At 50.3% G+C, this 26,367-nt stretch overlaps 2 protein-coding genes across 4 annotated transcripts in view; one reads left to right on the top strand and one right to left on the bottom strand.

The window, feature by feature from the left end:
- Window positions 1–2,245: 2,245 nt before the first annotated feature.
- Window positions 2,246–13,629, top strand: MKS1 (MKS transition zone complex subunit 1). Of its 3 annotated transcripts, XM_024757589.1 has the most exons (18): window positions 2,246–2,340; window positions 2,740–2,849; window positions 3,970–4,040; window positions 4,514–4,669; window positions 5,725–5,822; window positions 6,009–6,137; window positions 6,400–6,504; window positions 6,945–7,053; window positions 7,587–7,643; window positions 8,723–8,765; window positions 9,020–9,085; window positions 10,582–10,652; window positions 11,003–11,072; window positions 11,172–11,279; window positions 11,960–12,093; window positions 12,583–12,665; window positions 12,752–12,849; window positions 12,957–13,629. In XM_024757589.1, the coding sequence occupies exons 1-18, from the start codon at window positions 2,261–2,263 to the stop codon at window positions 13,046–13,048; spliced, it is 1,680 nt and encodes a 559-aa protein (XP_024613357.1). In that variant the 5' UTR covers window positions 2,246–2,260; the 3' UTR covers window positions 13,049–13,629. The 3 variants fall into 3 exon arrangements, 2 of the variants coding, with proteins under 2 accessions (XP_024613357.1, XP_024613358.1); XR_003004876.1 differs by lacking the exon at window positions 12,957–13,629 and having other exon boundaries at window positions 12,546–12,665; window positions 12,752–12,817; XM_024757590.1 differs by lacking the exon at window positions 12,583–12,665.
- Window positions 13,630–13,895: 266 nt separating this feature from the next.
- The window catches only part of EPX (eosinophil peroxidase), a 16,301-nt gene continuing 3,829 nt past the window's right edge, over window positions 13,896–26,367 (bottom strand). The window contains exons 7-13 of the mRNA XM_024757588.1: window positions 20,881–21,199; window positions 19,237–19,397; window positions 18,625–18,880; window positions 18,032–18,202; window positions 15,432–15,669; window positions 14,653–14,865; window positions 13,896–14,340 (exon numbers count right to left, since the gene is read on the bottom strand). Coding sequence (XP_024613356.1) covers window positions 14,664–14,865; window positions 15,432–15,669; window positions 18,032–18,202; window positions 18,625–18,880; window positions 19,237–19,397; window positions 20,881–21,199 — 1,347 coding nt within the window. The 3' untranslated portion in view covers window positions 13,896–14,340; window positions 14,653–14,663. The remainder of the gene's footprint in view (window positions 14,341–14,652; window positions 14,866–15,431; window positions 15,670–18,031; window positions 18,203–18,624; window positions 18,881–19,236; window positions 19,398–20,880; window positions 21,200–26,367) is intronic.

The raw sequence follows: 26,367 nt of genomic DNA, 5'->3' as shown, positions 1-26,367 counted from the left end.
GGGGGTGGGAGTAGATGTAAGGAGGCAGCACAGTTCAAAGGAGAGTCCATAGGTTTGAGTCAAAACATCCTGAACATAAGTCCAGGCTCTATACTTTTTGGTCATAAGACTGAGTAGTACAATTAATGTCTTGGTTTATAAATATGTGAAATGGAGGCAATATCTACCCTTTGTGATGGTTTGTGTAAGTGTTTTCTAGCCAAAAAAACTCCAAATAATGGTTCTATTTTAGGGAACACATTAAATGTCAACTCTGAACCTTCCTGACTGGGGATGGGGGAGGAAGGGTTGCTGGGGGTGGTACAAGGGATTTTGGACTTTATGCTATATAATCCAAACTTTTGATGTTTAAGAAGATGTCAGTATATAAATGTAGTGGGGATCAGGCTACTCTTGATATCAGGGTACAAACTCCTTCCAGAAGCTGATAAAAGCCATGGACTCTTTCCAGAAAATGGCCCCCACAAAAGTCTAGGGAGGTTTTTTTTTAATTGACGTAGAGTTGATTTAGAACATATTAGTTCAGGTGTACAACATAGGGATTCAATATTTTTTATAGATACTCCAGTTAAAGTTATTACAAAATAATGGTTATATTTCCCTGTGCTGTAAAGTATATCTCTGCTGCTTATTTATTTTATACATAGTACTTTGTATCTCTTAATCTCATATTGGTACCCCCTACTGGTAAGGGAAAGAGTCAATAGACCCCTTGAACTCTCCTCATGGATCCCAATTTTAAGAATCCTGACTTATACCAGTAAATAAGGAGAATAAAAATCTAGTTTACCTGTATAAAAATAATTCAACTACGGTTAGACAAATAACTTATATTTCCATACCATGTGGTACAGTACCTACTTTGTCTATGTCAGATTGACTTTGCTCTAAGTTTGATTTGGTATAAAACTAAACTGTTGGTACAGGCTCCACCTTCATCATTTGCTGTTCATGTGGCACAGTGTTGTCTATTCACAACTTTAAAAGAAAAAACTAGAGTGGCTTTTCTCTTAAAAGCTAATATTCTGCCTCCATGGTTTCACCTGTTGAAATAATTATTTCCCAGATTGGCAACTGTGTGCTCTCATAGAATAAATTGGTAGGTGAGAGGTCGTGAAGCAGAGTGGAAGGTGTTCAGGCTTCAAAAGACAGACCTGGGCTGCCTCAGCTCCTTCACCACTTACTAGAGCTCAACCTTCAAGCTCTGGCCTTCAATAACTTCATTGATTAAATGAGAATAACAAATACCTACTTAAGGGGTTTTTAGGAGGATTGGGAACAATACAAACAAAGCACCCAGGCTGTATCAGATCTTAAATAAATAGGGCTATTGTTACGGTGAGTCCTTAGTGTTACACAACAGCAGCTTTGTTGCTTAGGGCTCCCAATGCCATATAATGAAACTGGCATGAGATTCTTGAGTTCAGGGGACAATTGCCTACTCTGTTGAGGAAGCAGCAAATGTCAAAGGCTGAAAATTGTTGCCAACCCCAAGGTGTCAGGGAGCTAGACTCAAGGTTATGGTGTGTCCTGCCTTTGGCAGTCCAGTGAAGCACGTCTTCATAATGGCATTTTGTTGACTCTTCCCAAGGCCAGTGAGGTATCTAAGGTGGCTTAAAAATCCGGAAATAACACACGCAGGGGAAAACCCAGTGCAATAATGACATCTTTTCCTTCCTTACTGTTAGCTTCCTTGTTTCTTCTTTCTCTGGTTCAGTGAATGCCAACACAAGGATTAATAAATCTTGACACTTTTTTGTCTTCTTCCAAGAATATATTTTCATGTCTGGGTAACCGTCATCACCTCCCCTGACTCCTTTGGGAAGAATGGGTGCATTCTGTGAGTCACCTCCACCGATTAGGAGGCCAAAGTTTCCCAGGATTCAGTGGAAGGCTGTGTCGTGTGGTGGAAAAAGTAGTAGTTGAGAACTCAGGACGCTTGGTTTTGGTGTCCATCACCATTTCTGTCTGAATCTGCATAAAAGGGGCCTATAGCGCTGCTTTAGTTTCCTCATTTGTAAAGTGCATCAAGTCTGGCCTTGGGTGTGCGCGAGCTTCGTTCCCACTCAGGATCAGCGGCAACCCCGCACGAGCCCCAGCCGAAGCGTGCGCTGGCACCAACTGGCCAGCGCCTGCAACGGGCGGGGCTCTGCCGCGCCGCGTAGGGAACCGGGTTCCCGCCTCCCTAACCCAGCGTTTCCGTTGCCAGGGGAACTGGGGCGGCGCGCTTTCCGGCACAGTCGCGCGCAGCGCAGCTGTCATGGCGGAGACCGTCTGGAGCACTGACACCGGAGAGGCCGTGTATCGCTCTTGGGACCCCGTGCGCAACCTCCGCCTCCGGTAGTCGCATCACCCCAGAGCCCCGTGCTTTTATGCTGTCAGATAATTAGAGCCTGAACTTCACTTCTTGTTTGCTGGGACCCTCACTTGGGTTTGCAGTCCTGACCGCTGTCACCTCGTCTCCCCGCGTCTCCCTCACTACCCTCTTCACTCACAACTTCCAGACCCACCCTTTCAGGACCCTGCCCCTCCCAAGTTTCTCGAGGCCCTGTGTCTCCAGTACACTCTCCTATCGTCTTCTCCTTAGGTCCCCGTGCCCCACTCACATCCCCTCTGTCGCCTACACCCTGCCGCATTCTTGGTAGCTGTACCCTCTTCTGTTTCCCCATCTTTGCTCTGCGTTCATCTCCTGGTTGAGTGTTTTGTAACGAGTATTTTGGGCTTCTCTTTTCCTGGCAGAGTCCACCTGCAAAGAATCACATCAAGCAGCTACCTCCACCACCAGCCTGCTGCCCAGCCCGGGAAGGACCTCATAGACTTGGCCACTTTTAGGCCTCACCCATCCACCAGTGGGTGAATGGTGGTGATGTGGCCGCTTGGGGATCTGGGGAAGGGCCTAGGGCGGAGGTTACCTCTTAAGACAGAGTAGACCCAGGTCTATAGTCTGAGAAAAGGTATAGAGAGGATGGGTTTATTGTCCAAGGTCACAGGGCCGGTAAATGTTGAAGCCAGGATTTGATCCCAGGCAATTTTAACTACTACATTATGTTGTGTAAAATTGAATAAGGCTTGATTCCTGCCGGCAAAGTGCAGATCCGAATTGTGATCAAATGTAGGGAAATAGCAAATACCATAATTTAGATACGTTATAAATTTGCCTGTCAACCTAAATACCATTTGTGGCATTTTTTTCCTAAGAGAAAGTATCATTCCAAGCTTGAAACATACAACTAAACACTTTTTAAAACAGCTTAAAAATGGAGGTCTGCTTGGAAAATGTACATATTAACACCGTCTGTGTTCTAGCAGTTTTCCTTATCTGGGAAGCCAGAAAAGTGAGGAAGAGAGGACAGTGTGTTTGCGTTAGGTCACTGGTCTCTCTGCTTTTGTTGTTTCTGTTCAAAAATATTCCTGGGCAAGAGTGTGAGCTGGCAGGTTGTGAAGCATGTGTCTTTGGAAAAGGCACACTCAGCTAGGAGTGTGTGTATTAGATTTGGTTCTTTAAAAAAAAAATCAGTTGTATGTCTTTCCTTTTCTCTCCTGATACTTGGTCTCTTAAGGTTATAGTGTTTGTGATTCTAGATATATGGCTTCAGGAATAGTGAAGATAAAAATGCCACAGTTCCTGTCTAGCAAATGTAGGCCGTTGGGATTGAGGAAGAGCTATTCAGCCTATATCTAATAAATTTCAGCTCTTGACACTGAATTAGATCAAATAATTCCTGGAAGGCATGACTTCCTTTTATTCAAATCAGAGTAGTGATTAAGACTTCTTGGGTCCTAATCTTGGCTTCTACACGTATCCACAGCCTCTATAGAGTAAGTCTAGAGTGAGTGCTTCATAGATCAGTGAACTCCAACTGATTTTGTGGCAAATATAAGAGCAGGGACTTTGGTTATAACCAACCACAGAGTGAGAAGTGGTGCTAGTTTGGCTCAAACATTTGACTCACTCTGTTGTCTTTGGAGGTGGACACCGCCCGGAGGTAGATGAAGAGGAGGAGGTCGTGATTGGGTGGCAAGAGAAGCTCTTCAGCCAGGTGAGCCAGTGTCCCTTGTCTGCTCAGTCTGCCTCCCCCTGGTCCACCTCCACCTGACTAGTCACAGGGAAGGTTTCTTGATACATATTGCTAAACTGATTTCCAGAAAGCTTATAACAGTTTATACTTTCCACTGTTGTGCTTATGGGGTCAATGGAATATAGTGCCTGCCACTACCCAGTTTTATAATCCTGGGTAAGACACTTTTCATCTCTGGGCCACATACCAAAACAGCAGAATTACTGTTTTGGTATGTCAATTCTGTAATAGCAGAATTGAATTAGACTATCACTGTGGTTCCTTTTAGCTCTAACATTTGTTGGCTCTCCTGTCCTCCATTAGTTTAGATAAACGACAGTTGGCTATGAGAACATGTCAAGTTGCATCAGCTCTATAGAACTAATTTGACCAAACTGTTATAGGAGCAAAATTTGACATATTCTCAGTAGAACTTTGTTTCTTTGTGACCTCAGTTCGAAGTAGATCTGTACCAAAATGAAGCAGCCTGTCAGAGCCCTTTGGATCATCAGTACCGCCAAGAGATTCTGAAGCTGGAGGATCTGGATGGCAGGAAGAACCGACGAATCTTTACCTACACTGACTCTGATAGATACACCAATTTGGAGGAGGTAGCATTCTTCCCCAAGCACCGTTGCTCCCTTCACCTTCGTCTCCCCTAGCTTTCCGGCCTGTCTGTATGTTAACTCGGAAGCCTGTTAAGGGGATACAGACCTTCTGGCGGCCAAGCTGGAGTAGGTGGGCACGGTCTGCGGGTGGTGAGGCTGCCGCTCCCGGCTCCGTCTGCTGGAGGGCCTGGGGGAGCCGGCAGTGTCTCTCGTCATAGGTTTGCAGCCTACAGACTGGGAGAAGCAGCCACTGGGTTTGGCTTCCTCCGTGCACCATGAGATCAGACAGGTGGATGGAGTCTAGAGCCATCTAGATAAAATTCATCACGGATTCAGCCGAAACTGAATATATGGGTCTGAAGAGGGATTCAGTACTGCGTGGGGAATGGCTTATATCCTCAATTTGCCCATGACAGCTATACCCTCATGGACTTGTTTTTACATTTTCTTCTGCATATTCTGCCATCTTAGTGAGATTTTAAACTCCTTGAGGGAGGGGAGTGCCTATATTATCTGATTTTTGTCTGTGACCTTGTAGATCTCTGCAAGGAGCCAGGCGTTAAGTGAATGCTTTTGAAAGGTTGATGCTTATATCAGGAAAGCTGCGGGTTGGTAGCATATAAAATTTGGGTTGTCTGTTTTGGTAAACAAAAGAAAATTACAGATAGTGTTCAGTTACCCATGGGAGGGTTTTCCACAGAATACTTGTGTTACACTTCAGATCTTCCAACCACCTAGTGATGTCAACGTCTACCAGGCAGACTCACCAAACTTTTTGTCGGTATGTGTTTAGAGATTGCAGGCCCATTTTAAGATGAACATAAATAAACTCATTTCTCAAGGCTAATGTGCCCGCTGCAACCTTCGGGCAAACCAAGGCTTGGTTGGGCTCTTCCTTGGGCTGTTTGTGCCACTGTGCCCGCTGTCAGCGTGGTTGTGAGGTGGCCGTGCGCTGAGGTTCAGGTTCTGTGTGAAGTTTCAGAAGGAAGACTTCCCTCCAGGTCCTTGGTCCCACACGGCCCTGAGCAGGCTTACACTGGGCTGCTCTCTTTTCCCAGCACTGTCAGAAAATGACCACCGCAGCCAGCGAAATGCCGTCATTCTTGGTCGAGCGAATGGCAAATGTCAGGCGGCGGCGGCAGGACAGGCGAGGGATGTGAGTGCAAGTGTGTACAGGGCCGTGGTGGCCTCTGCGGTCCGTCCATGCCTGTGTTCCCCGTATGCCCACCAACTCGAGCGTCCCATCCTGCAGCGGGCCTCCACCTTCGTGTGCTCCCCTGAGCTCCTCCTTCAGGCTGTTCGGGGGGTGCCGGGGAAGTGACCCTCCTGTGGTGTCTCCCAGGGAGGGTGGCATCCTTAAGTCACGAATCGTCACCTGGGAACCCTCAGAAGAGTTCATCCGGAACAGCCATGTCATCAACACCCCTCTTCAGACAATGTACATCATGGCAGACCTGGGCCCCTATGGAAAGTGAGTGAAGCTTCTTACTGCCCAGCTCAGACCTTCATTCTCTTCTTCTGTCACTAACCGTCACTCTCCTTTATAGTCCTCCCAGGTATATGGGAGGGAGGGATTTTTTCCTTCTACTTTTTCTTTGGAAGAGAGTATTTTACCATGACAATTCTCACTCCGGCCTCTGTCCTCTCCCCTGATGTGTCCTGAACACCTCTTCCTCTTTCCCTGGAGGTGGGGCAGCAGTCTTGAACCCTGGTGTTAATTCCCTGGTTTCTAGGCTTGGCTATAAGAAGTATGAACATGTCCTCTGTACTCTGAAGGTGGACAGTAATGGTGTGATCACAGTAAAACCTGACTTCACTGGCTCCAGAGGGCCCTACAGGTGAGAAGAGGAAGAAGGGGATGGCGGAGACTGGCATTGCTTTCCTTGGCTTCACTTCTTGCCCCAAGTTGAGGAGATTCTCTGAAAGCCCTTCATGTGTTCTAACTTTTAAATTCCCAGCCAGTGCTTCATATTCTGTTCCAGGTCATAGACCCTTAGGACACTGGGCATCCTTTTCTCAGAAAATATGCACCTACCCGGATTTGAAAGTGATACCTTCATCAGTATAGTTAGGTGAAAATAATTCTCTGTGCTGCTGCGTGTAGGGACTAATCAAAACTGGGAGAGATGAACTAGCCAGGTCTTCTCCTCTGGCTTGACTGTTCCTCATCTTACGTCTTAGAATAACAGAACTGTAAATCGGCTCCTCCCTGGGCTGGGTCTCGAGGGCCCCACCTCCTGTTTGCTGAGTTAGTCCCTTTGTGGCTTTAACCTTACAGAATCGAGACAGACGGGGAGAAGCAGGAGCTGTGGAAGTATACGATTGACAGCGTGTCCTCCCTTGTACAGCCTGAGGAGGAAGAGCGGGAGCAGCGTGCGCTCAGGGACGTAAGTGCTGGTTCAGTCCAGGAACCAGAGAGCTGGGAGCCGAGGCCGCGGCCGAGGTTGGGTCAGCAGCTGCAAGGCCTTGCTCTTAGAGGCCTCGCCTGACTTGGGAAGCACTGCTGACATGTCAGATATAAGGTTTCGATCCTATTATAAGATCATCACAATAATGGCCATTTATTTGAGCATTTACCATGCTCTGTGCTAGGCCCTTCACATACTTTATTTCATTTAGACTGTACCACAAGCCTTTGAGGTGAATATTTTTATTATTACCACTTTATAAATGAGGAAATGGAGATCAAGAAGCTAAGCAGTCTGCCCGAGGTCACGTAAGTGCGAGAGCCGGGTTGGTCCCAGACCAGTGGACTCCAGAGCCTCTGTGCTTCACTGTCAGATGTCAGTGTCTGGGATGCTTAGGCCTCCAGCTTTCTGTGGCACTTCCCACTCCTGCTGCTTTTCTCCCTCCCATGCAGATCTGAACCCTGGTCTGGCTGGGGTCGCACCTTGAGTTTCAGTGTGGTTTGTTTCCTCAGCTCTATGGCCGGCACAAGGAGTATCTCAACAGCCTCGTGGGCACTGACTTTGAGACGGTGAGTAGCTGGGTTTCCTGCAGCTCCGCCAGCTGGGTTTCTGTAGCCAGAGCGTTCTGACTGCGGCTCAGTGACAGTTCTCTCTCTCTCTTCAGTATGTCCCAAAGACATACTCTTCAGTGGAAAAAAGTAAAAAACAACATTTAGAGTATAGTCCTTGTTATGTTTTAGAAGCATTGCATATTGATATAGAACTGTTAATGCACAGGAAAAGGTCTCAAAGGGCACACACCCTATGGGTGGCTTTCTCTGGGGAGGGGGTGGGATTGGGAAATGGTAGATGGCTATTGGGTGGTGAGAGGGACATGTCAGGAATGTTTACTTTTTATTCTCTAAACTTAGGTGGTTTTGAATTTTTATCAGCGGGAATGCATTCATGTATTACTTTGTAATTAATTTTATAAATAAACGTAAAGATGAAAAGTGTCTTCCTTACTCTTCATGTAGATATTTTTCCTAATGCCCCATAGAGAGGGAGGGGTGTCATTTCTGTTTGTCAAGTAGTTTGGCTCTTAAAACAAGAGTTTAAGTCCGTAATCCTGTGGTCCTATTCTTTGTCCTCTCTTATTCCAGGAGTTCCATTTCTAGATCTGGAAACAAGGAGAGAGTTACCTGGTGGTCTCCCTCTCTCTCTCTAAAAAATTAACTTTCACTATTTTTGTGTTGTATTAGCAACAGATTTTCGGTGTTAAAAAGTGAGATAAGATAGATACACAAATAATTTAAAAAGGAAACTGCCTAGTCTCTTGACCTCCCTCTAGAGGGAGCAGGGGTCTCTAGCCTCTCGCCGTACGGCAGCAGGCAGCTGTGGGTGCTTCTCTTGGCCATTCTTGTAAATACCCCACACTTTGTTGCCTTCCACACCATTTAAATTAGGTGCTTTTCCCATTACATTACACACTTTTAGAAATGAAGGAAACAGATTTATGGAGAAGTGGCGGGTGGGGAGGAAGCGGGATTAGTCACACACCTGGATCTGGCGTCCAGCGTCAGGTCCTCTGGGGATTTACGGGCAGGCTGGAGGAGAGGTGTCGCTTCCCTCAGACCTCCTGATCTGTCCCCACTTCTCTCTACCTCAGACGGTACCAGGTGCCCTCCGGCTCTTTGTAAATGGAGAGGTAGGTAAGTGTCTTACCAGACAGAAGTCCCTTGATGCTTGGCAACTGCCAGATTTAGCTGTGGAGTAATCCTCCCCGCCCTAGTAGAGCCCTTGGGCTGTCCGCAGCACTCGGGAGGCTCAGGCATGTGTCTTTCCTGGAAGCACAGGGAGTTCCTGGCCCTTGAGGGACTCGCTTCCACACGTGGGTAGGCCCTTTAGGACTGGGGCGGGTGTTAAGGGTGATAGGATAAGCTGAAACAGTTTCCTGTTTTCTTAGTTTCAGCCCAAGGCTATGAGTTTGACAATCTTTACGTCCACTTCTTCGTGGAATTGCCATCTACTAGTAAGTAATATTCATAAGTCTCTCTTTTTACCCATTCTGACAGTTTTCCAGAGGCATTCGGTCAGACTTCCTTCCCCACTCCTCCACTGAAATTGTTACTATTCTTTTCAAGGTCATAGATCACTTCCAAGATGTGAAATCCTGTGGTGACATCTCTGCCTTCACCCTACTTGGCCTCTCAGAAGCATTCACCACAGCTCACTTTCCTCACTGAGACTCTCCTCTTGGCTTCTGGCTCTGTGCTCTTCTCGTCTCTCTCATTGGGGGCTCAGCGGCCTTCTTGGCTGTTCCCTCATCTTCTGTTGATCTAAAACTATTAGAGTATCCAAGGCTGGGCCTGGCCTTCTGTTACTCTCTCTCCATGGTCTTTCTCGGTGGCCTCATACATCCTGTAGCTTCGGTACTGTTTGTATGTCTCAGACTCCCAGATGTCCCTCTCTAGCCTTAGCCTCTCCCCTGAACTCCAGAGTCACGTCCACTTACCTCTTTGTCATTCCTGTTTAACATGACCAAAAGCTTCTTGATTCCCCCTCTTGCCTCACACCTGCCCTCATGGTCTTGCCCATCTTAGCTGAATGGCAGTGTCATCTACTTAGTTTCTGATACCAGAAACCTAAGAGACATCCTTGACTCCTCACTTTCTCTAGCTCCCTACCGCCATTCATTCTATCAGGAGTTCTTGGCAGTTCTGTCTCCAGAAGATGTCTTGAATCCTCTGTTCTCTCGAGGACCCTGGGCCAAGCCACCATCATCTCTTGCTTAGGCCAAAGCCTTAGGTTTCTAATTTATCCTCTCACTTCCTGTCTTGCTCCCTCTTACGTTTCATTTGCCACGTACACCACAGCCTAACTGAGCCTTTAAAATGTAAACCAGTTGTGTCTCTTTTGAACTTAAAGCCCCAACAGCTTCCCTTCCCACTTAGAGCCAAATCCAAACTCCATTCTCTGAACGAGCTGGCCCCTGCCTATCCCTCCCTTACAGCATTGCAGTTGTAATTTCTGTTCTTGAGCAGGCCAAGTTCATTCCCACCTTAGGGCCTTTTCAGGGCCATTTCCTTTGTCTGAAAGCTTTTGTGTCCAATCTTTGCACGACTGGTTCTGCTTTAGTTTAGGTCTCAGCCTAAGTGTCACCTCTGAGTGGTGTTCCCTCACCACCCCGTCTAAATGAGCCTCAAGCCACTCAGTCCCTTCACCCTGTTTTATTTTTACTTTAGCATTTATTACTACTTGATAGTCTTTTTGTTGGTTGGTTTGTTGTCTGTTCCCCCCTCCCACCCCCAACTGGAATGGTAGTCCCACGAGAGACAGGAAGCTTTTTTATCTGGTCACCAAGATGTCCCCAGTGATTGGTCGTAGCACATAGCAGACACACAGTGAATGTGAAATGAATGATTGATTGCATGAATGAGTGAGTGAATGGACAAGGGAACTTTGTCTTTTTCTCAACTGCTTGCCTTCCTCCCCGTTGACTTACTATATGTGGTCTTTGGTTTTCAGGCTGGTCAAGCCCAGCATTCCAGCAGCTCTCAGGAATAACACAGACCTGTGCCACCAAGTCCCTGGGAATGGTAGGGCAGCGAGAGGGGGCACCTAGAAGGGAACAGGACTGCTCGGGGGAAGGCATCTGAAGATTATCACGCTCGCGGCCTGGGGAAGATTCCAGAGCTGGGTCCGGCCCTTCGCTGTGGGCTCTGCAGGGATGCCTGGTCCAAGGGTTCTCTCTGCCTTTTTGAGAGGGGTAGCAGCTCGGGTTTGGGTGTCCCTTCACCTCTCAGCCTTTTATTTCCTACCTGGGGTGATAGTTTTTCTTTTTCCCTTGGGATGGTGACCTTGTCATTGGCTACAGGGAAGACAAATTCCAAGTGAGCCCTCGTCCACCCCATGACACTGAGTATAAAATAACATTCCTCTTTTTTAGGATAATGTGGCTTACTTCTCCTACCCGTTCACGTTTGAGGCCTCCTTCCTCCACGAGGATGAATCTGCCGGTGAGTGGCCTGGCAGGTGCTCGGCCTTGGGGCCCCTCAGACAGGCCCTCTCCTGGTGAAGGCCTCCCATGACCTGGCCGCTTCTCCCCCTTGCTGCAGGTGCTCTCCCGGCATGGCCTGTGCTCTACTGCGAGGTCCTCTCGCTGGACTTCTGGCAGAGGTATCGCGTGGAAGGCTACGGGGCTGTGGTGCTGCCTGCCACCCCAGGTGACCGCTCATCGCTGCCCTTCGTGTGGCCCATGTGCCCTAGCTCCTAGAAACAAGGCTAACACTTCAGAAGATTCGACCACTTCCTGTGAGGAGTAGGGATGATTGGGAATTAGAAGCACTTAACTTGCAAGATTTCCTTGCTCCTTTTGAGGAAATGTTCCCCCTCTGTTAGAGACAACTGGGTGAAATGACAGCTAACTGGGAAGCTGAGCAGCTCTGGGCTCTGCATCCGGCTCCTCTGATCTGACTCGTGGCCTTGAGGGAGCAGCCACGTGGCAAGATGGGCTCTCGGTGGATGTGTATTGAGTGGATCAGCGTTCCTTTTGAAATAGTAGCCGCTGTCTTCTGTTGTGCGCCAGGCAGTGTGCTAAGTGCTTCTCCTTTAATTCTCCCCACCACTCTGTGAGGCATAGGTGTTGTTATTAGATGAGGAGAATGGGGTTCAGAGAGGTTGAGAAACTTGTCCTGGTGCCCAGGTAATAACTGGCAGAGCTGAGATCTGAATTTCCATCTGATTGATTTTCAAGTGGGTACCCTAAACCACTCTGATGACCTTCACCAGAGGTCAGGCCATTACCAGACCAGGTGTTTTGGTGGTGGCGAGGCCCGTGTCATTGCCGGGAAGGCAGCACGGGACCACGTGCCATTTCCGGCCCCGTTCTCCTCTTCCTGCACAGGCTCACACACCCTGACAGTCCCTACATGGAGGCCCCTGGAGCTGGGCCCGGTGGCTGAGCTCAGGAGGTTTTTCATTGGTGGCTCTCTGGAACTGGAGGACCTCTCCTACGTGCGGATACCAGGAACCTTCAAGGTGACTTTTGTCTTTGGGGAGACTTCATGCTGGGAACTTACGTCCCTATCTCTTCTGGAGTAAGGTGGAATCTGGGTTAAGGACTCTTCATTGTTCATTGCTTCATTATTACTCAGTCCCTTCCCTCCTGTCTCGGCCACGTCTTGCACCAGGTACAAACATCACCGCTATCCTAGGAGAGCTCTGGAAAACAGGACACTTAGAGGTTTCCCCTGGTCCCTGTCGGAATAACCGGCCCCTCCTTCCAGCCCATCCCTGAGTCCTCAGGAATCAGAGGATTGGCAGGCAGCTTATAAGACTGCTGATTCTCGAACGAGGCTGGAATGTTCCTTGATTTACAGTTGGGAGGTGGTGGAATCTGGGTGTTGGGATGAAGTTTCCCCAACAGAACTGTTCTCCCCAAGAATGGGAGTAAGAATGGGAGTGAGGCCACTGTGGTGCCTGGGGTCTAGGAGCCAACAGAAACCTGACGTTAACCGGATGCCGCAGGGGGAGCGTCTGAGCCGCTTTGGACTCCGCACAGAGACCACAGGCAGTGTCACCTTCCGCCTGCATTGCCTGCAGCAGTCCAGGTGAGTGGCCATCGCCCTCCGCCTCGGGGCTTCTGACCCTGAGGGCTGCAAGAGCAGCCATGGCCATGTGGCGGGCTCCCCCGCAGGGCCTTCATGGAGTCAAGTTCTCTCCGGAAGAGGATGAGGAGCGTGTTGGACCGTCTGGAGGGATTCAGCCAGCAAAGTTCCATTCACAACGTGCTAGGTAGGCTTCCCCCCACCCAATTCCAGCTACAACCCCCTCCAGCATCCCCGTGCGCCCCGTTTCCCCCACACTGTGGCAGCTGACTCCTGTGTCTGCTTCCCTCACAGAAGCCTTCCGTCGAGCCCGGCGCCGCATGCAGGAGGCCCGAGAAAGCCTTCCCCAGGACCTCGTGAGCCCCTCGGGAACCACGGTCTCCTAGCTCACTGCAGTCCTGGCCCGCCGTGCACGAGGGCAAGACGGGTGATATCCAAGGCCTGGGCCCTCTTCGTCTTTCTGATTAGAGACCCCGCTGACCTGCTGAGAACCGGAAGAGCTGAGAATCCTGGGCTGGACCCCTGCCTGGTCTTCAGCTGCTGGGTGGCAACAAAGCCAAAGACCCTGTGGCCCCCATATGGTCCGTCTTCACATGTCAGCCACTGCAAGTGACCTTCGCAACAAGACAGGCTTTTTGGTTTGAGACCAGTTTTGGGGGGAAGCCCAGAGTTAGTTCTGTCCTCGACACAGCCTCCTTTCCGGCCTGTCTCACGGTCTCAGTGGCAGAGGGCAGCAGTACCACCTGCTCCACACCTGCTTTACACATGGAGGCCCGAGAAAGAAGGCGAGAGAGATCTTACACTCCTGGCCCGGGAACCCAGTCTCCTCTTCCCAGGGTAGCCTCCCCTTCCTGCTGGGGGCTTGTTTCTATAGTAAATGAAGGCTGAAGGCAATGCCCAGTCCTTTCTGCTAGCTAGCTGTCATCTTTTATTGTGTTTTTTGTACATAAAAACTTTTTATACTGACTGACGTTCTGTCGGCTGGTTTTCTGCTTGGGTCGCTTTCACGGCCAAGCTATTCTCCTTAATGTCGGGGCCCCTAACGCTCCTGCCCTTTCCTGCCTTTTCCTACTCCACAGTGTTTCTTTCGATGCTCTAAACTCAGCCCCCAGGGGAGGCTTTAAGGTCAGTGCCAGCTGTGTCTTAGCAGCACTCCTCTTAAACATCTGGAGCAAAGCATGGGACTGAGGTCCAGCCCCTTCCCGCCCTGAGCCCAATGCAGAAACCAGCTTCTGCCCTCAGGGGTGCTTTATTGGGAGAAGCAGAGGGTGCTGTGCAGCCTGCAGGCTCCAGAGAAAGACCATGGGGTGGCTGGAGGCTGGGACTCTGTGGCCTCCCAGTCATAGGCAGGGGTCAGGGACAGGGTGGGAAATAGATGAGAGTGGCTGGAGATGAAGATGACTCTTCTTGCCTGGGCCTCAGGACCCCCTTGCTTGGCTCACGAGCCCTTGCACCTGGAGCTGACGTGTGACCTATTACATAAGAGGCTCGCATGGCAGGAGGGTTCACTGCTGCTGGGAACCCTGGCCGTCACTCCCAGCCAGAGAACCAGCTCTGAGCTATAGCCAGCAAAAGCATCAGCAGGAAGCAGTTGCTCCAGGGGAGGAGGTAGCCTTGTGGTCTTCCCCAGGTTTCCTTGTCTCCAAGGTCTCCAAGGTCAGAGGCTTGGGATGGACTCCTGCGGAAGCAGCACAAGTGGGCAAGTGAGGAACTTGCTGGATGTCCAGAGATTGAGCTGTTCTTAGGGTGTTGATGACCAAGCTGAGGCTAGTTGGATACTTCCTAATTGCCCCTCAAAGTCCTGGGCCCTGGGGTTAACTATCAACCCAGAGGCTAGCACACTGGGAAGCCACTGTGAAAGCGTGATCTGTTGCTAGAGACAAGTTCTGTTGTTTCTGCTTAGGGGCCTGCGAGGACTCAGCTGTCCTGTCCAGGGAAGGGTGTGAGGGCCTGACCCAGCCCAGGGCTGTTGGAGGAGGCCCCCCCTTACCTGCAGAAGCCTCATTTGCCCCTCCAGGCTGACAGGTTCAGGCTGGGGATGCAGGTGCAGGGCACAAAGCCCTGGGGATCGGTGTTGGCCCTGAAGATGTCCCTCGGAACGGTGGTGATACCAGTGTTGTCACACACAATTCGAGACAAGGAAATGTGGCTCAGGGCCCTGCGCTGTCTCTTGGTGAAAACACCCGGTTTCTGCCACCAGAACCTACCAAGACAGCAGAGAGATGTGGGTGAAGTTTGGCAGGGATGAACAGGAATGAGCACCTGCTGTGTGTGGGGTACTTTACATACGTTATTTCATTCAATTCTCCAAAATCCCTGCAAAATAGGTATGATTCCCATTTTATAAAGGAAGAAACAAGTTCAGAAGTCTAGTAAGTTGCCCAGTATTAATTGTACCGTAATTTACGTAGCCAGGACTGGATTTGAACCCAGCTAAATGCCAAATCCAAATAAGAAGTCAAGTCTTAAACCACAAGCTTATTGGAGGGAAACCAGATTTAGCTTTTGTGCCCATGTTTTCTGGGATCCTTAAGCCTGGAACAGTGAGGCTGAGAAGTCTCTCTCCTGAGTTAAAGGTGCCTCCAACTCAGGCAAGTGCTCTCTCTGCCTCTTACCAAGCTCTCCAGGGAGGAGCTCCTGGTCTCAGATCCTGTGTACTTGGAAGAGATGAAGCTAAAAAGAGTACTTTCTCTCATTGCTGAATCCTGAAATTCTAGTGCTTTTCTGCCCTGCCTCTGGGGCTGCTCCCTTTAGGGTAGGGGCACTTACCTGTCTCCACTTCGGGCTCTTCTGAACTGCTTCTCAAAAAGACAAGCCAGAAGAGGCCCCACTCGGGCCCCTGGCAAAAGAGGCTCTGCGATGGCCCCAACCCAGATGTCAATGTTGTCAGGTGTTCCATAGAGATTCAGGAACTTCCTTGCCAAACCCTGGTTTTTCAGAACCTGGCTAAGCTGTGCCAGATTCCGGGGCTGGGAGAGCCCGCAGAAGCGCCTCCAAGCATTGTACCCTGTAGGGAAAGAGGACAGGAGCAGTTTAGTCTTACCCCTGCGGATTCCCATTAGCTTCTGCTCGCTGCGATTTCTCCTGAGGGAGCTCTGTGGTCAGGCAATATTGGGCAGAAGGGAATCCCTGCTGGCAGAAGAGGCCTTGAACCTTCCAAAGACCAAACCACCGCCCTCTTCATTTGCAGTGCGAGCAGACAGCCATGCTTTGTGCACACGCTGAGGGGTGTGTCCTAATGTAAGAAGCTGTCGTAACCCAGCACTCACAATGATATTATCGTGGCATTAATCAGGCACAAGTAAGACATTACCTAGAACAGAAGAGACTCTCAGATTTGTAGAAGGCCCGAATGAATAAATGAGTGAATGAACCAAGAAATGAAGAACATGGATAAAATTTATCTACTCAGAAGAGGACCGCATGCTATATGATTCCATTCATATGAAAGGTCTAGAATAGGCAAATATGTAGAGATAGAAGATTGGTAATGGTCAGGGGCTGGAGTGGGGGTGGGGAGTGACTATTATTACTGGGTTTCTTTTGTGAGTAATGAAAATGTTCTGATATTAGGTATGATGCAGAACTCCAAATATACTAAAATCATTGAATTATATGCTTTACATCGGTGAATTTTGTGATATGTTAATTATACCTCAATATAATTTAAAAATTTTAACTAGAATTAAACATTCTTTTTCACCTCATAAACTAACAAAGACCATACTGATTTCTCAGCCATCAGGATCCCACACCAGGACAAGTCACATGATATGATGGGGACCATTAAGATAGGAGGAAGATAGCTTTGCCATGACTCAAAGGAACACCAGCCCAACGTTGTCCATTGAACTACAACTCCCAAACACCATCCCCCAAGCTGAACAGAGGAAAACCATATAATGTTTCACCATTACTGAGCACTGCTGTGTGGCTGTCTCTTGGGAGCCTCACGTTTTTGTGAGGTACTTTGTAATCCCAATGTTATCAATGGATATTCGCTGAGCTTGAGCAACTGTGACTTTTCCAAGGTCACCGCACCATTAAGTGGAGTCCAAACCAGGCCTTCCAATTCCAAATTTGGGAAGGGATTGGAGGAGACTGCAAGAGCTGCGATCAGTACACTATTTCTGGGACAGTTTAGAGGGTACAGAAACTCACTGTGTGGCAGCTTGGGCAGCTAGCAAGATCAGACCTCCAGCAGGGGGCGCCCACAACACTAGCTGTCAGGAGCACCCAAGCGTAGGGAAGCAAAGAAACTCCGGTTCTTGAGCGCCTGCTGTGTGCCAGCCGGGGGCTGTGTTAGGTGCAGTAGAAACTGCCCACCCTTTATTATTCACGGCCAGAAATTAGCAGAGGCAGATGGGGCTTCGCGTTGTGTTTAGACAGGGAAGTAGGAGATGGGGAGAGGGAGAGATGAGTGAGGCTGTGGCCAGAGCCTTCCCCTAACATCGGGGATTGAACAGGGGGATGAAAGGAGAAATTTTGAAACTGATTCGAATTTTACTACTTCCTAGTTATGTGGGCTTGGGCCAATTACTAGATGTCTCTGAGTTTATTTTCTCATTTATAAAAATGTCTGTCACAGCTGCTTTTCAAGGTCATTGGGAGGACTAGAAGAGTTAATATCCATTAAAGATCCTAGCAAAGTGCCTAATTTTTCTTATTTCCTGAGATGAAGTCTTTCTGTGGCCTCACCAAACAACCAAGGCAGTCTTACTTTTACTCCACCTGTTCCCTGCCTCTCAGGCTCTTTGCCCAATTAGAGCCAAGAGCCAGTTTCTGTATCCCTGGAACTGCTTCCCTGGATCTTGCCAGGGTGGTGGGGCATGGAGCAGCTCTTCCCTGCCCTTTTTTTTTTTTTTTTGCGGTATGCAGGCCTCTCACTCCTGTGGCCTCTCCCATTGCGGAGCACAGGCTCCGACGCACAGGCTCAGCGGCCATGGCTCACGGGCCCAGCCGCTCCGCGGCACGTGGGATCTTCCCGGACCGGGGCACGAACCCGTGTCCCCTGCATCGGCAGGCGGACTCTCAACCACTGCGCCACCAGGGAAGCCCTTCCTTGCTTTTTAAAGCCACTGTTTTTCTCTACTTGGAAAGTCCTGATCTCCTTTGTTCAGCTCCCGCGTCCAAGTCCTGGTCCTGCTGTGACCCTGAAGCTAGAGACCCTATGGAGGATGGAGAAGACGTGGCAGAACAGCAGCAAGGAGGTCTCAGGGATGCTTTGTTGCATCAGCCTCAGCGCATCCTGTAGACAGTCCCAGTCAGAAAGGAGGCGCCAAGGGTCTTCTCTGAACCCTCTCCCCAACCAACCATCACCAGCAACCCTGCTCTGGGGAAGCCTGGGAAGGGGCGGGCAGCCCCCTCACCTGGGAGGCCGTGGTCCCGGCTGCGTTGCATGTTGAGAGCTGCCAGGTCCAGCCCGATCCTTCTCACTTGCTGAAACAGCCGGTCTCGGAGCTCATCCACTAACATGGAATTTTGACGGTTCAGCTTGGCAGGGGTGGCCATGAGGCCTCGGAGGATGGGGTCGATGCCACCTAGTGGCGGGGAATATGAGCAACACAGATTGAACCAGCCTTTTGGAAGCCCCTAGGGTCATCACATGATGCCAAGCTAGCTCAGAGCTGGACAAGCCAGTCACTTACATTCTATAATGTTTGTATCCAGAAACGGTGGCCTGGGTGGACATGAAGGGAGCTGGAGCCGGCAAGAAAAGCAATCACCCCCACTTCTCTGAGAAGGAGTGGAAGGCAAGCTCCTTTCAGGATCACAACCACCAGTCTCCTCCCCTTTTAGAAATCCTCTAATCCCGGAGGGGATGGGAGGCCCGTGACTGAGGGTCTTGGTGGCACCTGCCTTGTTTTCACTCGCTTGGGGAGATGATTAGCAGTAGCCTGGCCTCCGGCACTAAGCTGGGCCCCACCCCCTCGCCCTGTCTGCCTCTGGAAAACCTGGTCACCTTCGTGCACGATTCGCCAGCTGGCGAAGAAGGCGGAGCTGAGTGGGACCCGCGAGTGGGGTCCTGAGGCCTGGTACTGGCTGTCCAGGCGGAACATGAAGGGCTGGATCATGGTGTGGCCGAAGCGGAAGGCCAGCGTGAAGACGTTGGCCACACGGGGGTCTACATTGGGGTAGTACCCCTGGTAGGGCCCCAGGGTTTTCCTGGCCCTGGCCTTGCCCAGAACCAAGGGCAGAAAGTCCCGGTAGGTGATGATCTGGAAGAAAAGATGGAGGAGGAACGTTACCTTTGTGGCCACCCACCCCACTCCCCTGCCTTTGGACAGACCTTTTGCTTTTCGAAGGGCTGCTCAGACATATTGATTCTTTATTGGCAGTATGTCAAATGTGGCGATGTTAATCTCCCATTGTCTGATGGAGATACTGAGGCCCAGAGAGGCTGGGTGACATGAACGGGGCCACGGAGAGAGCTAGCGGAAGTATTGGGGACACAGGTCAGATCTCAGGAACACTCCCAATCACCCAGACCTAGCTGACTTGAGACACATCCCCCAGGATGGCTTTCTCACGCCAGATTGCCTTCTAAGGGATGCTGAGACCTAGGGTCCCCTACCTGGACCATGGCCCCCACGATCTTCCGAGCCTCCTGGTACAGCTTGTCACCGGTCCACCGAGGATTCAGGTGTCTCAGCTCAGTTGCCAGCCGGTTGTGCTCTCGCACAAAGAGGGTGTGCATGGCTGCCAGTTTCGGGGTTTCAGTTGATCGGCTGTCACCTTGAAAACCCCAAGTTCAGAGTCACCATAGTCCTTCCCAGAGCAATGTCTTTCTGCTAAGGCAGACAGAGCTCTGGGGACTAGAAAGAGGTGGTGGGATTTTGTGACCTGGGCCAAACTCCTGGCCCGCACTGGCCCTCCATCTCCTCAGCTGTGCTGTGAGGCTCCACTGACACACACAATGGGCCAGGAGTGGGAGGACAGCGGAGTCTCAGGCCCCTAAGTTACTGGAATGAGTTTGCGTGAGGTGGAACAGGGCGGCTGCTGGTCTTGGGCAGAACCCTTTTGCCTAATGATTCTGGTCTGCAGGATTACCAGATCCACAGCTGGTGGAGGGTCCTGGGTGACTCTAGGAACCTGTCCTGTGGGTTGTATCCTGCACGCTCTCTCCCGGGGGATGGACCTCTCCCCAGCTTGGGCTTGGTGTCATGCTGCTCTCCCCAGGGAGCCCCATGGAAGGAGAAAGAAGGAAGGTTGGGCAGAGCCTGTTCCTGTAGCCAACCTTCTCCTAGAGGCCGGGAAGGAAAGTACGTTCCTGAAGGTGGCCTTACACACAGTCATTTGCTGGCTTTGAACTAAGCCCTTGTAATGTGGTCTTATTCAATCTACTCTTAAGTAAACCTCTGGTGAAGGCGCAAGCCGCTCTTGCCAGGAGCAAAGAAACATACAATCCTTAGAAAAGGGGCTGGAGCTGACTCCCTGCAAAGGAGGTGGTGGAGCAGAGTGGAAAGAGCCCAGACCTGGCCACTACACTGACTTAAGTCCTCACTGTGGACTCTGCTGTCTGACACTCTGCTCTGAGCACGTTAGTTATCGTCCCTGATGAGTGTGTCATCTGCAAAACGAGGGTGCTAATAATGCTGTCCTTTCAGGGCTGCTGTAAGGATTAGAGATGGCACATTTAAATATATTAAGTAACCAGAAGCAATGACCGTCATTATGATACCCAGCAAGGGGGGCAGGGGCAAAGACCCCCAGGAGAGTTCAGATTATGCCTCCAGAAGAAGGTACCAGGTGACAGTGTCTGGCAAGAGCAGCGGGGAAACTGAAGATTCTAAGGGAATTTAGCCCAGAGGAGAAAAAAAAGTTAGGCGAAAGTGAAAGCTACTTTCAGGTTATTAAAGAGGCTATTACTGTGTGAAAGAGCTTTTTCTCCGAGGTTCTAGAAGCATGATGAAGAGCAACAGATGGGCATTGGATCAAAATGGGGGGGGGAGGGGCTTTCTGCAGTCAGCGCCGCACCAGATGAACAGCAGAGGGGGTGAGCCCCTTATCACCGAAGAGAGTCAAGTGGTGATCTCCGGCCACACACCGGGTTCACAAAGGGACTCCTTCCAACTTACTGATTCTGGGATGACTATGCACAGATCTGTGTGCCTAATATTGAGGTCTGAAGCCATGCACCCCCATCGGGTCCCACGAGGCTTTCCCAACCCGGAACCCAGGGACTGGCTGTTTCGTCCTTCCATCCCCCCAGTCTGACCTGCCAGGAAGCAGGGGATGTTCGCGGTGCGGTTGGTGAGGAGGCAGGGGTCATCGTGCAGGTTGTCAAAGGGCAGCAGGGCCCGGCCGTTGTCATGGAAGCGGGTGTTGACGGCCAGCAGTCCCAGCTGGTTGGTCAGGTTGCGCAGCTTCATGGCCAAGGAGTCCTCGCTGCCGTACACCACGCTGGCGTCCACGAAGGAGGTGAGCGCGTTGATCTGGTTGCGGACTTTGTTCTTGTTTTGGGGGCACGAGGGTGCCGAGCGGAAGAAGGGGATGCAGTCACGCTGGTTCTTGATGCGGGGGTCATTGGGCGGGATCTGAGGTGGAAGAGGAGCCAGTGACACTGGGGCCCCTCCCGAGCAAGCTCACTCCTCCTGGTCATCCCCCACCTGCTTCAAAACCTTGCTCAAAACTCCCTTTTTCCAGGAAGCCCTCCTTGACTCATCCAGACTCACGCTGCTCACCAGGTCATCTGAGCACCCTTAGCACGTTGTGTCATAGAGGCATGAAAGGTTAGAAATGGACGAGGTCTGGGGCTTCCCTGGTGGCGCAGTGGTTGAGAGTCCGCCTGCCGATGCAGGGGACACGGGTTCGTGCCCCAGTCCGGGAGGATCCCACATGCCGCGGAGCGGCTGGGCCCGTGAGCCATGGCCGCTGAGCTTGCGCGTCCGGAGCCTGTGCTCCGCAACGGGAGAGGCCACAACAGTGAGAGGCCCGGGTACCGCAAAAAAAAAAAAAAAAAAAGGACGAGGCCTTAGATCCTCATTTTACAGGTGGGGAAACTGAGGCTCAGAGAGGGGAAGTGACAACTCGTTAGCGGGGAAGGAGGGATTAGAACCTAGTTCTCCTGATATGAGGTTTGTGCTCCTTTCATTCCATTCAGTTCAACAGACATTTCCTAAGCCCCTTTCCGTGCTGGTGCCTTGGAGACAGTGAAGGTCGAGGAAACCCAGGACAGGTTGCAGGAAGCTGGCAATTCCGTGAAAACAGACCTGCTCATCAAGTAATGTAACTCTAAATTGAGGTGGCATTTGCTATGCTTGGCTTAAAAGTCAAGAGCTAGGGAGACCTTCAAGATGGTGGAGGAGTAAGACATGGAGATCACCTTCCCACAAATACATCAGAAGTACATCTACGCATGGAACAACTCCTATAGAACACCTACTGAACGCTAGCAGAAGACCTCAGACCTCCCAAAAGGCAAGAAACTCCCTACGTACCTAGGTAGGGCAAAAGAAAAAAGAAAAAACAGACAAAAGAATAGGGACAGGACCCGCACCAGTGGGAGGGAGCCGTGAAGGAAGAAAGGTTTCCACACACTAGGAAGTCCCTCTGAGGGCGGAGACTGCGGGTAGCGGAGGCGGGAAGCTTTGGAGCCACGGAGGAGAGGACAGCAACAGGGGTGCGGAGGGCAAAGTGGAGAGATTCCCGCACGGAGGATCAGTACCGACCAGCACTCACCAGCCCGAGAGGCTTGTCGGCTCACCCGCCGGGGCGGTCGGGGCTGGGAGCTGAGGCTCGGGCTTCGGTCGGAGCGCCGGGAGAGGACTGGGGTTGGCGGCGTGAACACAGCCTGCAGGGGGGGTAGTGCACCACGGCTAGCCGGGAGGGAGTCCAGGAAAAAGTCTGGACCTGCCGAAGAGGCAAGAGACTTTTTCTTGCCTCTGTTTCCTGGTGCGCGAGGAGAGGGGATTAAGAGCGCTGCTTAAAGGAGCTCCAGAGAAGGGTGCGAGCCGCGGCTATCGGCAAGGACCCCAGAGATGGGCATGAGACGCTAAGGCTGCTGCTGCCGCCATCAAGAAGCCTGTGTGCGAGCACAGGTCACTATCCACACCCTCCTTCCGGGGAGCCTGTGCAGCCCGCCACTGCCAGGGTCCCGGGATCCAGGGACAACTTCCCCGGGAGAACGCGCGGCGCACCTCAGGCGGGTGCGACGTCACATCGGCCTCTGCCGCCGCAGGCTCGCCCCGCACTTCGTGCCCTTCCCTACCCCTGTCCTGAGTGAGCCAGAGCCCCCAATCAGCGGCTCCTTTAACCCCGTCGTGCTGAGCGAAGAACAGACGTCCTCAGGCAACCTACACGCAGAGGCGGGGCCAAATCCAAACCTGAACCCCGGGAGCTGTTCGACCAAAGAAGAGAAATGGAAATTTCTCCCAGCAGCCTCGGGAGCAGCGGATTAAATCTCCACAATCAACTTGATGTACCTGCACCTGTGGAATACCTGAACAGACAACGAATCATCCCAAATTGAGGAGGTGGGCTTTGGGAGCAACTGTAGACTTGGGGTTTGCTATTTGCATCTAATTTATTTCTGGTTTTATGTTTATCTTACTTTAGTATTTAGAGTTTATTATCATTGGTAGATTTGTTTATTGATTTAGTTGCTCTCTTCCATTTTTTTATATATAGATATATTTTTTTTTTCCTTTTTCTCTATTTGTGAGTGTGTATGTGTATGCTTCTCTGTTTCAACCACTGCGCCACCAGGGAAGACCTGTTGTTGTTTTTACTATAGTTTTAAGTGCCTGTTATCATTGGTGGATTTGTTTTTTGGTTTGTTGTTCTCTTCTTTCTTTCTTTTTTTCTATTGCTTAAGAATATTTTTAATAAATTTTTTATTTTAATAATTTATTTTCTTTCTCTCTCTCTTTCTTTCTTTTTTTCTCCCTTTAGCTCTGAGCCGTGTGGCTGACAGGGTCTTGGTGCTCTGGCTGGGTGTCAGGCCTGTGCCTCTGAGGTGGGAGAGCCGAGTTCAGGACACTGGTCCACCAGAGACCTCCCGGCACCACATAATATCAAACGGCAAAACCTCTCCCAGAGATCTCATCTCAATGCTAAGACCCAGCTCCACTCAACGACAGGCAAGCTACAGTGCTGGACACCCTATGCCAAACAGTAGCAAGACAGGAACACAACCCACCCATTAGCAGAGAGGCTGCCTAAAATCTTAATAAGGTCACAGACACTCCAAAACACACCACTGGATGCGATCCTGCCCACCAGAATGACAAGATCCAGCCTCATCTACCAGAACACAGGCACTAGTCCCCTCCACCAGGAAGCCTACACAACCCACTGAACCAACCTTAGCCACTGGGGACAGACACCATAAACAACGGGAACTACGAACCCACAGCCTGCAAAAAGAAGGCCCCAAACACTGTAAGTGAAGCAAAATGAGAAGACAGAGAAACACACAGCAGATGAAGGAGCAGGGCAAAAACCCACCAGACCAAACAATGAAGAGGAAATAGGCAGTCTACCTGAAAAAGAATTCAGAGTAATGATAGTAAAGATGATGCAAAAGCTTGGAAATAGAATGGAGAAAATACAAGAAACGTTTAACAAGGACCTAGAAGAACTAAAGCGCAAACAAACAATGATGAACAACACGATAAATGAAATTTAAAATTCTCTAGAAGGAATCAATAGCAGAATAACTGAGGGAGAAGAACGGATAAGTGACCTGGAAGATAAGATAGTGGAAATAACTACCACCAAGCAGAATAAAGAAAAAAGAATGAAGAATTGAGGACAATCTCAGAGACCTCTGGGACAACATTAAACACGCCAACATTCGAATTATAGGGGTCCCAGAAGAAGAAGAGGGAAAAAAAGGGACTGAGAAAGTATTTGAAGAGATTATAGTTGAAAACTTCCCTAATATGGGTAAGGAAATAGCCAAAATGGCCATCATCAAAAAAATCTACAAACAATAAATGCTGGAGAGGGTGTGGAGAAAAGGGAACCCTCTTGCACTGTTGGTGGGAATGTAAACTGATACAGCCACTATGGAGAACGGTATGGAGGTTCCTTAAAAAACTAAAAACAGCACTACCATATAACCCAACAATCCCCCTACAGGGCACATACCCTGAGGAAACCTTAATTCAAAAGGAGTCATGTACCACAATGTTCATTGCAGCTCTATTTACAATAGCCGGGACAGGGAAGCAACCTAAGTGTCCATCGACAGATAAATGGATAAAGACGATGTGGCACATATGTACAATGGAATATTATTCAGCCATAAAAAGAAACGAAATTGAGTTATTTGTAGTGAGATGGATGGACCTAGAGTCTGTCATACAGAGTGAAGTAAGTCAGAAAGGGAAAAACAAATACCTATGCTAACATATATATGAAATCTAAAAAAAAAAAAAAAGGCTCTGAGGAACTTAACGGCAGGGCAGGAATAAAGAAGCAGATGTAGAGAATGGACTTGAGGACACGGGGAGGGGGAAGGGTAAGCTGGGACGAAGTGAGAGAGTGGCATGGACATACATACACTACCAAATGTAAAATAGATAGCTAGTGGGAAGCAGCTACATAGCACAGGGAGATCAGCTCGGTGCTTTGTGGCCACCTAGAGGGGTGAGATAGGGAGGGTGGGAGGGAGACGCAAGAGGGAGGAGATATGGGGATATATGTACACGTATAGCTGATTCACTTTGTTATACAGCAGAAGCTAACACACCATTGTAAAGCAATTATACGCCAATAAAGATGTTAAAAATTAAATAAATAAAAAAAAGTCAAGAGCTAAAGGTATAATAGGAAGATAAGGGACAGTTCCCCAGAGGAGCTTGAGGAAGGAGCCAGCCAGGGGCCCTCACATGTCATGTCGCGAGAACATTGCCCTACCCAGTAGGGGCGAGCGAATGTGTGTGTGTGTGTGTGTGTGTGTGTGTGTGTGTCTGTGTGTGCGCACACGCACACGTGCACAGAGGGTCCCCTCTGTCCCCAGAAGAGGCTGTGCTCCCTGGAGCCCGTCTTTTCTTCCCTAGTGTCCCTCACCATCCTTGCCTCTCAGCTGAAGGATAGCACCGTGCTCACAGCCCGATCCCAGGAAATGGTGAGAACTGCAGGGCCCTCAGACCACCCCAGGAGGGAGAGAAGGGCAAGAGCTAAGAGACCCTAAAGGCTTCCCTTGTTGGAAAGGGACCCAGGGGTCAAGGCTAGTCTCAACTTCTTCCCCTTCTGTGAGGCCAGCACCAGGACTTCCTGGCAGGTTGCCCCCCACCCCCACCCCAAACACACACAGAACCAGGTGTCTGTGCCAGACTGTGCATCTTGTCTCTGTCTGATACTCCAGAGTCACAGGCAGCTCCTTAAGGCAGGTGCACCAGGTACCAGATGCCCAGCCCCAGCTCTCGGCCAGAGGTGGAGGCCACATCAGGAGCCTGGGAGTCGGGGTTAAGTACCTTGATGGGGAAGCAGGGGGGCAGCTGGGCACAGGTCCTCTCACAGTCGACGCCCACAGTGAAGGCCACTCTGGCTAGGGACTCAGGGACGAAGTCCAAGTCGTGGTCAATGAACTGGCCCCACTGCATGAACATGAGGGACCGGCCCCGGTCGGTGGTTAGCCTCTCGCTGGGGAAGCGCACGATCTGGTTGGAGACGGCTCGGACCTGGTGGGGAGATAGATCAGCGTGGGGCGCTGACTCTGCAGGGTGTCAGAGCCAACCCAGGACTCAGGGGGTGG

The sequence above is a fragment of the Neophocaena asiaeorientalis genome, unplaced genomic scaffold, assembly GCF_003031525.2.
Source record: "Neophocaena asiaeorientalis asiaeorientalis breed wild unplaced genomic scaffold, Neophocaena_asiaeorientalis_V1.1 scaffold327, whole genome shotgun sequence".
NCBI lineage: Eukaryota > Metazoa > Chordata > Mammalia > Artiodactyla > Phocoenidae > Neophocaena > Neophocaena asiaeorientalis.
Note: the sequence above shows the minus strand (reverse complement) of the source record. Positions and strands in the feature narration are given on the sequence as shown.

Excerpts from the sequence above, each read along its gene's own strand:
- MKS1 (XM_024757590.1), top strand. The coding sequence starts at position 2,261 with ATGGCGGAGACCGTCTGGAGCACTGACACCGGAGAGGCCGTGTATCGC. Across the intron at positions 2,341-2,739 it reads GTGCGCAACCTCCGCCTCCG|AGTCCACCTGCAAAGAATCA; the intron begins GTAGTCGCATCA and ends TTTTCCTGGCAG. Across the intron at positions 7,644-8,722 it reads TGGGCACTGACTTTGAGACG|ACGGTACCAGGTGCCCTCCG; the intron begins GTGAGTAGCTGG and ends TCTCTACCTCAG.